This window comes from Passer domesticus, chromosome 9 (genome assembly GCF_036417665.1).
Source record: "Passer domesticus isolate bPasDom1 chromosome 9, bPasDom1.hap1, whole genome shotgun sequence".
Classification (NCBI taxonomy): Eukaryota; Metazoa; Chordata; class Aves; order Passeriformes; family Passeridae; genus Passer; species Passer domesticus.
In genome coordinates this window covers 7,791,745-7,805,186 of record NC_087482.1, presented here as the reverse complement: position 1 = coordinate 7,805,186, position 13,442 = coordinate 7,791,745, and the positions used below count along the sequence as shown (strand labels likewise).

Here is a 13,442-nt window from a genome sequence, read left to right as displayed (position 1 = left end):
AGCACTGCACAGCTAAACAAACAAAATCTAGCCATAATGTCAAGACAGATTCCAGATTTACTGATCAAAAATTAAGTTTAGTTTTTTTTTAAACCTCATGAAAGAAGATTGTATGAAATCCACTGAGGTTCAAAGCTGAAATTGAAATTATAAATTCGATAAAATGATAAAACCGATGAAGTGATAAAACTGATTAATTGATAAAACCGATGGCCCTCACAGTGCCCCACACTGAAGTTCAGAATATTTCAACGTTAAATTTTGCATTTAAGTTAATGCCACCCCACAACTATATCTCAGTATTTAAAGAAAAAAAAACCTCCATGGCCGATTAGCTTCCAGTAAACCAAACCCTTTAAAATCATTGCTGCTCAGCATCACAAGCGCAGCACTAAACCCCACTGCCCAAACACCTCTACTTCAAAAGTTGTGCAAATTACCAACAAAATAATCACCCCCCGCTCGTGTGAGCCGATCCCCAGCACCAGCAGCTCTCCAAATTTCCACTGATCCCCTAGAAACGCAGGCAGGTGCAGGGAGTTGCTGGCCCTGCTGGCCCTGAAGCTGTGGGGCTGTGGGGCCGCGGCTCCTGGTGCCGGTCGTGTCGCAGTCTCTAATCTCTGCTGTTGCATGTCCTGGGCAGGCAAGCGTGGGCGACGCAGCAGTGCAGGATCGCTAGACAGCAATATGGAAGTAAGTAGGAAGTTCCTGATGTCTAGCTGGATGTGATGATGTGCATTTCAAACCTTTCTTTTATATACATACATATTTTTTTGCTCTTTTTTCTTCTAACATATATATATATACACATATATATAACCTGCCTGCCACGAGTAAAATGCATGCCTAGGCTATTCACTCTGTATTCTTCCAGCTTACAAAGCACTGACAGCTTGTTTTAGAGCAATGCCATTTTTGGTTTGAGCTAACCTTGTTCCCTTTGTTCCTGCCAGCATGGTTAAATGGATATGATGTGTCCTTTTGCCACCATTTCAGTCTGGTCCCAGCTTAAAAGCCCACCTTGCTCTTTGTTACCAAGTACACTGTTCTTGCTGTTTGATATTTAGCTACAACTATTGACTGTCATGCTCAACCATCCCCATTGCTTATTTTCGAGTTCAATTGCTAAATGTATGCAGTCATGACACCATGGAATTGCACAGATAGGGCATGGGAGGATAAAAAAAATTATTCAGATAGGTGAATTCAATGTGGATTTCATGAGATTTCATTCATCTTCAAACCATTTATATATACTGTTCATGTCTCTGAATTCAGCTTGCAGATTTTTTCTTTTTTTTTTCTTTTTTCTTTTTTCTTTTTTTTTTTTTTGTGTTTGCTTTAGGTAGATTACAGTTTAAATCTAGCATACTTTGCCTAACTACTCTTGTGTCCCATAACTCTTTAAAAATACAAACCCTGAACTTCAGCAACTAAATTCCAGGCTAAATAATAGAGAATGTTGGACCATAGGTCAGAAAAATATAAGCACATAGAAATGTTAGTGGCAAAAATGGTATGGTTCCATTTAACACAAAATGCAGAGGTAGGCCTGAGAAGCAGCACTGTCACATATAGTAGTGGAAAACTGCTATAAATAAAGATTTAAATACCATTTTAAAATCTGAGCTGTAACTGTAATATTGGCTGCTGTATGTTTAACTATTTAGGTTGCATTTAATCTAGCGCTTTTTTTTTTGTGGTAAAAAAGCAAGTATGGTATTTTTTGCAGTATTTTAAAATGTATTTTTCCTTTAAAAACACACTCGTAGGTCTTATATCATGTTACATTTCCGTGACATTTTTTTTTTAATTTGAAGTCATATCACTTTATGTCAAAATATTGAGAGAAAATCACCCGATGCTTAACATCCTCTAAGAAGGGCATGAGTGCCCCACTGGCCACTTAGGGAAGGTGGAGATAAAATTTCCCCTAGAGCTCTCTAACATAATCCACCCATGTTAACCCTAAAGGAGGAGTTTGTGGGTCAGTGTGAACTTTTTCTTTTTTTTTTTTTTTTAATTTTTTTTCCCTTTTCGAACATTTCAAGATATTTTTTTTTTAATTTTTATTTTCTATTAATTTCTTTTTAGGGGTCCATCATTAGCAGTCCTCACATGCGCCGAAGAGCTACATCAACCCGAGAGTGTCCATCTCGCCCTCACCAGACTATGCCCAACTCCTCCTCACTCCTAGGGTCCCTGTTCGGTAGCAAGAGGGGCAAGCCCCCCTCGCAGAGCCACGCGGCCGCGCAGACCCCGCACCACGCGGAGGGCGCGGCCGCCGCGCCGCACCCGCACCACGCGCAGTTCTGCCACCAGAACCCGCCGCCCTACCACCACCACCACCACTACCACCCGCCCCCGCACCCGCACCCGCACCAGTACCACCAGCACGGGCACGGCCACGGGCACGGCCCCTACCTGCCGCACGCCCCGCACCACGGCCCGCACCACGGCCCGCACCACCACGGGCCGCCCCCGCCGCCCGCCGCCGCCAGCACCAAGCCCAAACACAGCGGCATCAGCACCATAGTCTAGGCCTAAAGACCCTCCTCGTGACTCTAGTTCCAAACCCAGCTGCAAAGGCACTTAGAGGAAGCAACAAAATCACACCGTCAGTTTTTACCCAGGCCATTTAATGAGCTTAAAGGCTTGCTGTTACTAAATAAAATAATTCCAGTTAGCCCAGGCCATACTGGTTTTACTTATCTACTGGATAGATGTTCACCACCATCTGGTTAGTTCTTATTTCCAAACTTGCCTTGACAACGTGCTGCTTGCTGAATCTGAGGAAAGCTACCTTTTACACCAAACCCCTGGACAATTTTACACACATAATGAAAAGCTAGCCTATGGAAAAAAAACAGGGAAAAAAGTCAGACAGAACCAAGTGTTGCATTCTTGCTCTTTTATTCTCAATGGGCAAAAAAAATAAGTAGACCTGATATGGTTGATGAAAGTACGTAAGTAAACTTTATATAATATAAATATATACATATAAATATATATATATATATATATACTGTATAGTTAACATTTGTGCTTGGAAAGAAATTTTTTCAGTCCACAAAACTAGCAATATAGACTTTACAAGGAATTCCACTTACTTGATAGGACAGTATAATAGATGAATAGCATATGAAAGTAGACCAAAACCATTAAACGTTAGAAACCAATTTCAAACATTTCAGTATTTTCATCACAAGTCCCCTGGACTTGTTAAGATTTCTAAGCAATCATTACTAAATGTGCCAAGTAACATAGCATTTAAATGTTATAGTCCAATACTGCTTTGTATAAATCCTTATTTTATTAACACGATGATATCATACGTAATCAGTATTAGAGCTGCTCTGCTATTTCAGGTAAGCAAACTCGTTAAGATGCAGTAATTATTCCGTAGCAATGGAGGGTGCCCACCTACCAGGGGGCACCTCCGAGCATTGGTCACACAAGTTCTTAGACACTTTAAAGGCTGTGATAACTGTGAATTTACATGATCCACATTTCTTTTGTAAGCATATGGATTGAACGAGCACACGGGAAGAGTTCCGCCAGGTGCATGTAAACACTGCAAAAACATTCATCTCAAACATGAAAATGGCAAACCTCCATCCTTCTCAGCTACTTTGGTTCCTGTTTACCATAATTGCTCATTTTTACCCCCAGCGAAGCTGAATTCTAGTCCAGAGTGTTTCCAGTGGAAGTGCTCTAAAACTTGAAGGTTTGTTTTAGAATTTAGTATAGGGTTTTTTTATATATATATATATATTAAAAAAAAATTCAAAATCTGTAATTCCATGTAGCCATGTGCTAGCAATGAAGTGGCTTTACCATTTTTACTCATCACATTTGTTAGTTTGAAACATCCAGCACTCAGCAGGCTGAGTTTATGCTCAAACCTTCACTTCCATAGTCCAGTTAGTTGCAAGACATCACATAAAAATAGGCTGTGCTGTTGTTGCTTATGTGTTGTAACCAAACAATTTGCAAATTTCTCTACAATTTGTATCCTGAAATCCTGTACAAAGTTATCCATGGCACCTACTTTGTAGTTTCAGCACTTTGAGCCACTGCAAGAACTTAACACCTAAACAGTAGAGACAAAGGAATCACAACTGCAAAACTGTACCAGCCTAAAAGCAAACCTTGAAGAGGATGAGCAAAAAGTTCCAGTGAGAGATGGGTAAAAGTAATCACAGCTCCAACCAGTCGGGTTTCTGTGTAACAGAAAACAAACAGTAATAAAAGCGTCCCAAATCGGGAGGACATGGGAGCAACAGAGTGACTTGTCCTGTTGGCTTGCTCATGGCATCTCTAGCGTGGGGAGGATGGGAGAGGTTCAGTCATTTTTTCCCTTTCATACCATGGATACCACAATACCAGCAGAACTGCAAACTGAGCACTTTGTTCACCTCCACAGAGAGCAAATACAGCAATCTAGAGTTTAGCCTTTTGTTTCCAGCAGTTCACGTTTGTTTCACACATGTGCAATATGTTTTCCCCTTCTGCTCCTTCTCCTCAGAATGATCTCCATGAAAAGAAAACAAGTGATTATTATTCTTTTTCTGTGTCACTCATTCTATTCTAAATTCTGCGGCTTACCTTAAGAGGGCTCACCTGGGTCCCCTGAGGCTCTGTTCCTTGCAGTTTAAAAAATATATACTGTTCTTATAAGGGAAAGTAGAACTGTCTGCATGTCATCTAATGTTATTAGTGTGAGGCTACACTCTACATATTGTATAATTGCAAAATATATCAGTGTTACTGTTGATATTAGTTGAAGTAAAGTGATAACATGTTTCAATATGTAGACTTTTCTTCATACATCTGTACCAATAGTAGAGTCTAACTGTAATTTATAGGTTGTTCCAGAAAAGATGAAGAACCATTTAGGTGCAAACATCTCTGAGAAACTGCATCTTTTAATTAAAACAGAGGTAAGAAAGCTCCTCTTCACTGGGTGATGGAGTCTGTACTTGTTTCAGATGCAGAGGCATAATGGAAGTAAAATTCTGTAGATGGAATAAAGGCAGAATATGCAGTAGCAGTGGAGAGGAAAATCTGACTCACTGTGTTGATTAACGCTGAAGGTGTTAAATCTCCCAGATCTGCATTTGCTTTGTGTTTAAAAAACCCTTTCATTCATTTAAATTAGAGTTACATATATTCTGTGCTTAAACAGTGAGCCACAGTTTAATGCCTGCCCACTGATTTTCCATGTGCAGTCAATGTATTTGTGAACCAAAGTGTTGAGGAGATGTCACAAATGTGCATGCACAGAAACATTTCCACATGGTTACATGGACACTGGGGAGGAGAATGTGCCTGCCCTGGGCCTGCAGGGAGTGTGAAATCACAGATCACTTGGAGGCTGGTTAGAAACCAAAACTGGTAACCTGAGAGCACGGGATTTGGAAACTCTGTTCTTGCTCTTTCAAGCCAGGGAGGAGAAACAGTGGACTTTACTTTTTTTTTTTCCTAGTTTTGTTCTGTTTTGTTTCTTAGACTATGTGTTTCTATGTACTCCAACCAAACAAAAGTGTCTTGGTGTCAGCACAAGTCTCCAGACCTTTGCTGCTTGTATAGGGTCATAGTAAAACCTCTCTGACTCCATCCTTGATCAACAGTTGCTTAGAGCCGTGTGGGTCGTGCCTAGACTGGGAGAATTCCAGCACTTAACACTGCCTGGGGTTAAGAAAATGAATTAAAATGAATTCTTCAGCCTGCAGACAGGAGTAGAATGGAGAGGGTTTTTTATCAGATACCATTGCCAATTACAAACTGGTACAGAACTGCATAGACTGACCGTGATTCTCTCTTCCCATAAACGATGTGGCAAAGCAGTAATGTTGATTTGGGCAAATGAAAGGGAAATGTAAAGAATGAAGGTGTGGCAACAACAAAAAAAAATCTTTTCTGGGACAACAATCAAATATATATTTGGGGTTTTTATTTTTTTAAGTTAAGAATGAAATGTAAAACAATGTAAAGAAACAAAAAATCAAAGTTCATCCTAATATAATGTGCGTCTTGTATTGCTAAAAAAAAAGAGTCTAACATACAGTGTAGAATGATTTTCCCATCATGTACTGCATGCAGCAGAAGCCTCTTGTTTCTTGATAAAATGAGCTGAAAGACAGTCAGCAGATATTTAAACACTGAATCTCTAGATGTTGACTTGCTGTTCCATATGAAGCTGTGTGTTTTCTGCAGTTAAGCATGCATTTTGCTGTTCCCTTGTAAAATACCATCGCACTTCTTGACTGAAAAATGGATTCTCGTGTATATATTTCAAAGAAAAGTGGAACCAATAACAAGATTCAATTTGGAAAAGAGAAAAGGGGGTGGTGAAAATGGGACCAGTAGGGGGAATAGAGAATTATCTAAATTGTACATAGTGTGTAAATTAGCATCACTATAAGTCTGCAGTCACTTTGAGGTTGCCTATCTCCTGCTAGGAACTTAAATCAGCTTTGAGTTGTATTAAACTGTTAGAATTAGGTCTTGAATGCAGACTCTTAAAGACTTCAAAAATCATTATGCTTACAAGAAGCTTCTGTTCTGGGGAGGCTCGAGACCCCTTTTGTAACTCTGGGGAAGAAAGGAGTGCTTTCATTTTAATATGCATTCTGTTTGTAAGTAGTAACAGACCCTATTGATGTAAAACTATAACTGTGATCATGTGGAGAAATCAAATAAATCATTTAAAACTCTTTGTTTCTCATTTAATGCAATCCAAGAGCTTCAACTCCTCATATTTGAAATGAAGGAAATTCCTTCCAATGGTATCCTGGCCCTGCTGAGGCAGTGGGATTTGTGCTGCTCACTTCAGAGGGGCCAGGAACTGAGGATCAGGTGGAGGAGGTGGTGAGTGGAGTCTGTGACCCGTCCTCACTCAGCTTGGTGAGGTAGTGCTGAAATAAATTGAGTTCTAGAGTCACTAAAGAGCAATGAATCCAACAGCCAGATGTGCAGCCAGGGAGAGAGTGACTCCAGCACCCAGATGTGCAGACAGGGAGGCACAGCAGAGGTCCTGGTGGACAATTCCTAAACCCCTCGAGCCCCGGAGAGTGCTGGCAGCTTTGAGACCTTCTGTCCCAGGGGCTGTGTGTCCAGCTGACCCCAGGCAGCCTCAGGAGCTCCTGTCCAGGGCACTTGTGCCCTGCCTGGGCAGGGCCCCGTTTGTCCTTTCCAGGGTCAAGTCCTGGGCTGCTCCGTGGAACCCCCAGGAGCTGGCAGTGCCTCGTGGCCACGGGCAGGGAGCCCCGGACCCCTCAGCCCAGCACCGAGTAAGTACTGCCCAGTTACTCCTTGTCCTCTGTTTGTGTGTCTCAGTTTCCAGCCCTGAAGGATCCTTTGCCACACGTGACCTTCCCAGTGTTTGAATTGCAGTTACACTTTGACAATCACCAGTGGATATTCCATTGTGCCCTGAACTTGGTGCATTTCCAGCCTTTCCAGGAGATTGTAGTGTGTTCTGGATAGCCTGGCCAAGCTCAGCTGTCAGTTAAACTAAACACTATGTTTGCTTCTGTTTTCTACAAATTTTAGGACATTCTTGAATTATTTTGTGGGAATAGTCAACTATGACCTCTTTCTGGAGGGCTGTAATTTCAGGATGCGCATCTTCATCAATTTTTTTTTTTAGTAGATAAGTACCCACTTACCATCATCCTCTGTGCCACTCTGAGCTGTGGGAGCCCTTTGAAGGTGACCAGTGAAACATCCTCTAGTGGAAGTAGAAGAATTTGCAGAGCTGTTCTTCACTGATGCTTCTATTCCTGGTTTAGAAATTAGGATTTGTAGAACTTTAGCAGATTTTGAGAAGACAAGAGGTTTGCACGTGGCAGTGCACTCACAGATTGTGGGAATGAGTCGTCATGCAATAAACAACTTCTCAAGCTCTTCTAGATAGCAACTTTTTAAAAACAGGTTCTTTCCCAAGAATTTTTGCCTTTTTTTTTTTTTTGGTTGAAATAAAGAAATGCAAGATTAAAAGGACAGAAAAACAAAATAAAGATCTTCAAATGTTTTATCTGTATCTTTCTTCAGATTTTTGTTGACTTAACAATCAATGAATTCTATTTAACTTTGTTTTTTTCCAGTTGGCCTTAATGATTGATTTTGATTCAGAGTTTCATAAAAACAGGTATGGTATTTTAGCATATATTTATTTTAATAGTTGTGTAGTGTTTTATTCATCTCCACCCTGTGTTACAGCTGCATTAAATACACCTTTTCCAAAGGAATCTTTCTGGATTTTTACCCTGCTTAGTGATTTTGGTGCCATATTTTGTTGATGTAAAATTCCTGGAAGGGAACATAGCACAACCAATTTAATAGAAATATCTGAACCACACAAAAAATTCATTTTAGGTGTAGTTTTTTTAAGTAAGCCTTCTTTCTGTTTCCTATTATTTCAAGAATTAAAGACAAATCCTGTATTACTCAGCAAAAGTAAATCAACTTCAGGATGAGGCTGGTCATGAAAGTTAGGAAAATCTTAAATTAATATTTCTGCTGGAAGTACTTCCTCAGCTAAGCGAGACTTAAATGAAAGTTGTGTGTGGGTGATGCTGACTTGAAGCCATCACTTCTTCACTTTTTCAAATCTTTAGATTTATCATTTTTGCCATGTGAATAATCACACATTTTTAGGGATAAAATGGAAAAAACAACAACAACAAAACCTTTATTTAGCATTTTTGCAGTAACTGAGATGTGAAATTAGCAGCATGGTTCACGAGACACAGCAGCTGAAAGCAGCCACAGGAGAGTGCAATCCATCAGCTCTGCTGGGTAACGGCACCACTGGAGCTTTCATTTATTTTTCATCCTTGGACACAGTGCTTTAGACAGGTCTGTGTAATGAGCAAAGCAAAAATAATCTGTCTTTAACAAGATGAGCAGAGGAAATTCATTCCAAGGCAAATGAAATATTAGGAGGGCATGATGGAAATGTCTTTTCTCTGCAGTTTCTCAGCTCTGCCACAGCACAGTGCCTGGTTTCTGATGAGGAGATGGGCCCTGGGTGAGTGTCCAGGGAAGTGGGAGAAGCAGGGACCGTGCAGGAGTTCTGTGACTCAGCAGTGGGATCAGAGTGAACCAAGGCTGGAAATTAGTTCATTTAACCATTGCCAGTCTGACTTTGTAGTGATTTTTTATAGGAGCAGAGCTCAGCTGAGTGTGGGGCCCTGAAGGGAGGTGCCCACCCCCTGAGCATCTTCCCCCTCCACCAGCTCCCCGTGTTCTCTTGGCTGATATTCCTTCACTTGCTGGCTAATATTTCTTTATGTCCATCTCCAACAAGGAAGAACATTTTTATTTAATGATTCATCCTGTATATTGTCCTTGCCATCTTTCTGGTAGTCTCGTGTCTCTGCTTCTGCCTCAGCCCTTACACCAGGCTCCAAAAAATGACTCTGCTGTAATTAAAAATAACATCCAAAAAAACCCCAACCAAACCCCAAAAAACCAACCAACCAAACACACCCCTGCAATCAGCAGAGTTTGAGATGCTTCTGTTGTCCTTCAACCCCTGAAATTGGAAGACCAGCAACATTTTCCAGCCCAGTGACGAATGTGCTGAATATTCCAATTCAGACTTGGAGCATCCCACATGTTTATAGCCCTGAATTTTCATGGCATTTCAGCAGGTTTTAAAAATGTCCTTGATTATGTGCTAACTCCTCTGCTATGCCAATCTGTACATTTTCAAAATCTTTTGTTTGTGTATTTTGTGCCTAAAGGAGGAGGAAACTTTGTTTCTGCTCTTCCTATTTTTTTTCTACTAGTACAATATGCAGTTTCCTGGGCTGTTGCAATATTCCATTACCCTCCTCACAAATTTCCAGACTGCCAGCATAGCTTCATGCAAAAAAACCCACAAAAAACCCAAAAAAACAAACAAACAATAACAACAACAACAACAACAAAAAACCTAAACAAAACAAAACGAAAAAAAAAAGAAAAAGAAAAAAAAAACCACAAACCCAACCTGTCTATATATTAGTAGTGAACTACAGGGGACATGTCCTCAGCAATTCCTCTGACTGCAGGAATTTGAAATGCCTTTGAAAAAAAGCTGGTGAAAAAGCACTGGCATTTTGGGTCATCTGTTTCTCTTCCCAGATGAGAAAAGGGAGAAACAGATGCCTCATTGAACTAATAAATAAATAATAAATTAAATTAATAATAGAAACATTTAACATAAATATATAAATAAATTATTTAATAGAAATACTTAAATTATTTAATATAAATAATGTAAATAATAGTTTATTAATATTGTACTAATAATTATTAATGAAATGTTCTTGAGTTCATGGAGCTCTTCCCTTGTCTCTGACATTACAGTGCAATGAAGGTTATTTTGGCAAAGAGCTTCTTGACCCCTGTCCCTTCTGTATCCATTAATAGTGCCAAGATGTGCTTTATCCAGTTGCTGCAAGGTCTTTTTATAGCCAGCCTTGGCCTCTCACTCATCACTGTCCCCTGGGTGTGACATAAAGGCAGCACTCTCCAGGCTGGCCCACAGCTCCTTGGGTGCAATCCCACAGCAACAGCTTCTTTCCTGCACTGAGCTCAGGTCACCTCCCCTCGCTGAGCCAGAAACTTGATTTCAATACACTCTCCGGCACATTTTCCCTTGCTTGAGAAACTAAATCTTATTTGGCTGTTAAAAAAATTATAGTGTGAAATAAAATATAAAATACTTCAAAACATGAGGCAATTTAGTGCTTCCTTTTAATCTAACATGGCAGAGCTGATGGACAATTTCCCTGCAAGTGCCACCTGACGTTGTGAGAGTCCCTTTGACTAACAGAATGTGTCTTTATTTTTCAGGTGGTTTCTTAGATGGCCACAGTCCAGTCAGTGTGAATGGACAAGAGCCTGGACGATTTTTATTGATGTATTTATACAGTGACCATGTTAACATCTGGGTTTCAAACACATCACATCACTTGCACAGCCCACAACCAGGAGCAAAAGTGGAAATACCCGTTCCTGCCCTCACCTTTCCCAGGATTTCATATGTGAAACAGCTTTTTAAAAAAATGTTCCAAGTCAGGAGGTGATGCAATGAGCACATCATCGATGAGCACACGCCTGTGGGAAAGACAATTATGGATGTCAAGTGCAAAACTTTCATACCATCTGTCAGCTTGAACAGGAGCAAACAATGATTGCATAAAGAGAGGAGGAATTGTATGCATTTTCCTGGAAATGCTGCAAAGCCTGGTGAATGTTTTTGTAAAGTGGTTTAGTAACACTTTTTCAGTAAATAAAATATCTATGTCTCAAAGACCTAAATGTTATCAGGTCATTTTATTGCTGAATACCAGTTTTTAAGCAGCTGCTGGAAAAATATGGAAGAATAAAAAGGAAAGCTGAAGGGTATTTTTATTGTAGTCATTTACTGATCTCCACTTCTCTTGCATTAATTCCTTCTCAGGAAGAAATTTTTCCGCTTCTGTGTGGAATGGGCTGAAATGGACATCACTGTGGGAGTTGTGGTTGTTCACAAAATGTGGGTTATGAGGAGCTGTAACAGCTGAGGGATTGGATGGCCCAGGAAGGGAACCTGAAATGATGGGAACACGTGGATGAATATCTCAGTGGCAGAGACAGCCGAGAGGAGTCATAAATAAAAGTGGGGAAAGGAAAAGGTTGGGCATATTGCTGAAGCAAAAGAGAAAAATACTGTTTTAACTTTTTTTTTAGTAGATGGTGCAGTTCTGTGCAAGGCAGTTTGAAGATGTGTCAGGTCAGGGTGGAGGGATTCTGCAGAGAACTGCAGCTGCCAGCAGTGTGATTTCAGCTGTGGTTACACACAGCACTGGATGGGAGAAGATCTGTGGTGTGGCACCACTGGTGCCAGCGCAGGGACAGAGCATTCCCCATGCCAGTGATGGTCCACCTGCAGTTTCGTGCTGTGGGTGTGATATCACCTCCTGTGACTGGAAAACCCCAGGTGTTTATTTATTCAGGATATCCCCACAATGCCATCCTCATGCTTGCTGAGTGAACACACAGGGTGGGGTGTGCTGGCTGCTGCCTCAGTTCTTGTGAACTTCATGATGAGGCATCTTTTCCCTGTGCTTCCCAACTGCCCAGCCTTGTTTTCACTCTTTGGATCATTTTCTTCAAGCAGTTTGTACCACGCTCTGTTTATCCTTTCTTTCAAGCTGCCACATCACCCCTACATCACCAGAACCTGCCTGACTTGTCTCAGGAGAGGGTGGCCTCAGTTTAACCCTTTCATTCCTGATATTCAGTCTGGCAGGTGTTGTGGGACCTGCACCTCTCCTGCCCAGGAAGATAAAAAACTAATTTTTTAATCATTTTTTACCTCTCCTGCCCAGAGCTGGGATGTGACACTGCTGTGGCAGTGCCACCCAGGTCCCCTCAGAGGGACATGGTGTGGCTCTGCCCCATTAACCCCACGTGTCACAAGGCTGAGGCGTGTCCCCTTCTATCCATACCATCAAGCACTGGCACCTCATCACTGCACCCCAAAGACTGCCAAGTGCTGCACCCAGCTCAGCGTTCCCCACCCATTGTTTGCTGCCCGGGAGCATTAGACATCACCTCTTGCTTTTCCACCCTTCAAAAGCAAAAGAAGCAGGATAATGTTACTTAATCAGAGCTGAGCACATCCTTACCTTTTCCTGATCCCTCACTCTCAGCCCTTCTTGTTCCCTACTTGCAGTGCAGTCGAGAGGCAACCAACATGGCAATTTATTTGGGTTACAACATTAAAGGATTTTCATTTTATGAGTCATAAGTACAGGAAGCAAAATAAGTGAGTTCATTAAGCCTGTGTTTACTTGTTCTTTTTGCAAATGCCATTTTGTCACATTCTGCAGTTCCACACAGACCAAAGCAAAGTGAAGGCAGGTGGACATGGACATGCCTAAAATGACAGAGTAGCAGCAGCCTTTAAAGGGATTATTTTATCTGAAATAAATAGTTCAAACAAATTAATTCTACCCTTGAGTAAATGAAGCTCAACACGCCTTTAACAGCCCTTCTGTGTCGGTGAGCAGCCCCAGCCACCTGCAGGTGAGGCAGCGGCTGGGGGGTGATGGTGCCACAAAACTGACTGTGATCTCCCGTACTGAGTGCTTCTCAGCCAGATTTCAGTGAATATCAGTAATTTCACACAGGTTTGGCACCTGGGTTTTTAAAAAAAGACAAAACCCGCTGCCAGAGGGATGGCAGGGAAAGTGAAGGAGGAGGGGGATGCTCGGTGCAGGGCAGCGCTCTCGCAGGGCACAGCGAGCAGACAGGTCTTTGACACTTGTTTATGTGCGGGAAGGGCTGCAGGAGTGCGGGGCCGCTCAGGGGAGGTTGGAGCTGCCCACACCATCCTGCCCCGGCTCCCGACACACGGAGCAGGGGGAGTTAGGCTTGGATTTAGGAGATTCGGGGGC

At 41.6% G+C, this 13,442-nt stretch overlaps 1 protein-coding gene across 1 annotated transcript; it reads left to right on the top strand.

Annotated features, from left to right (window-relative positions):
* Positions 1-621: 621 nt before the first annotated feature.
* LOC135307589 (uncharacterized histidine-rich protein DDB_G0274557-like) lies at positions 622-6,719 on the top strand. Its single transcript, XM_064431997.1, has 2 exons — positions 622-693; positions 2,095-6,719. Exons 1-2 carry the CDS (start codon positions 631-633, stop codon positions 2,539-2,541), a joined length of 510 nt encoding a protein of 169 aa, XP_064288067.1. The 5' UTR covers positions 622-630; the 3' UTR covers positions 2,542-6,719.
* The last annotated feature ends 6,723 nt before the right edge of the window (positions 6,720-13,442 follow it).

Bases quoted from the DNA above. Each gene is read 5' to 3' on its own strand.
- LOC135307589 (XM_064431997.1), top strand. From the start codon at position 631: ATGTCCTGGGCAGGCAAGCGTGGGCGACGCAGCAGTGCAGGATCGCTA. The intron at 694-2,094 runs GTAAGTAGGAAG...ATTTCTTTTTAG, and splicing joins CGCTAGACAGCAATATGGAA to GGGTCCATCATTAGCAGTCC.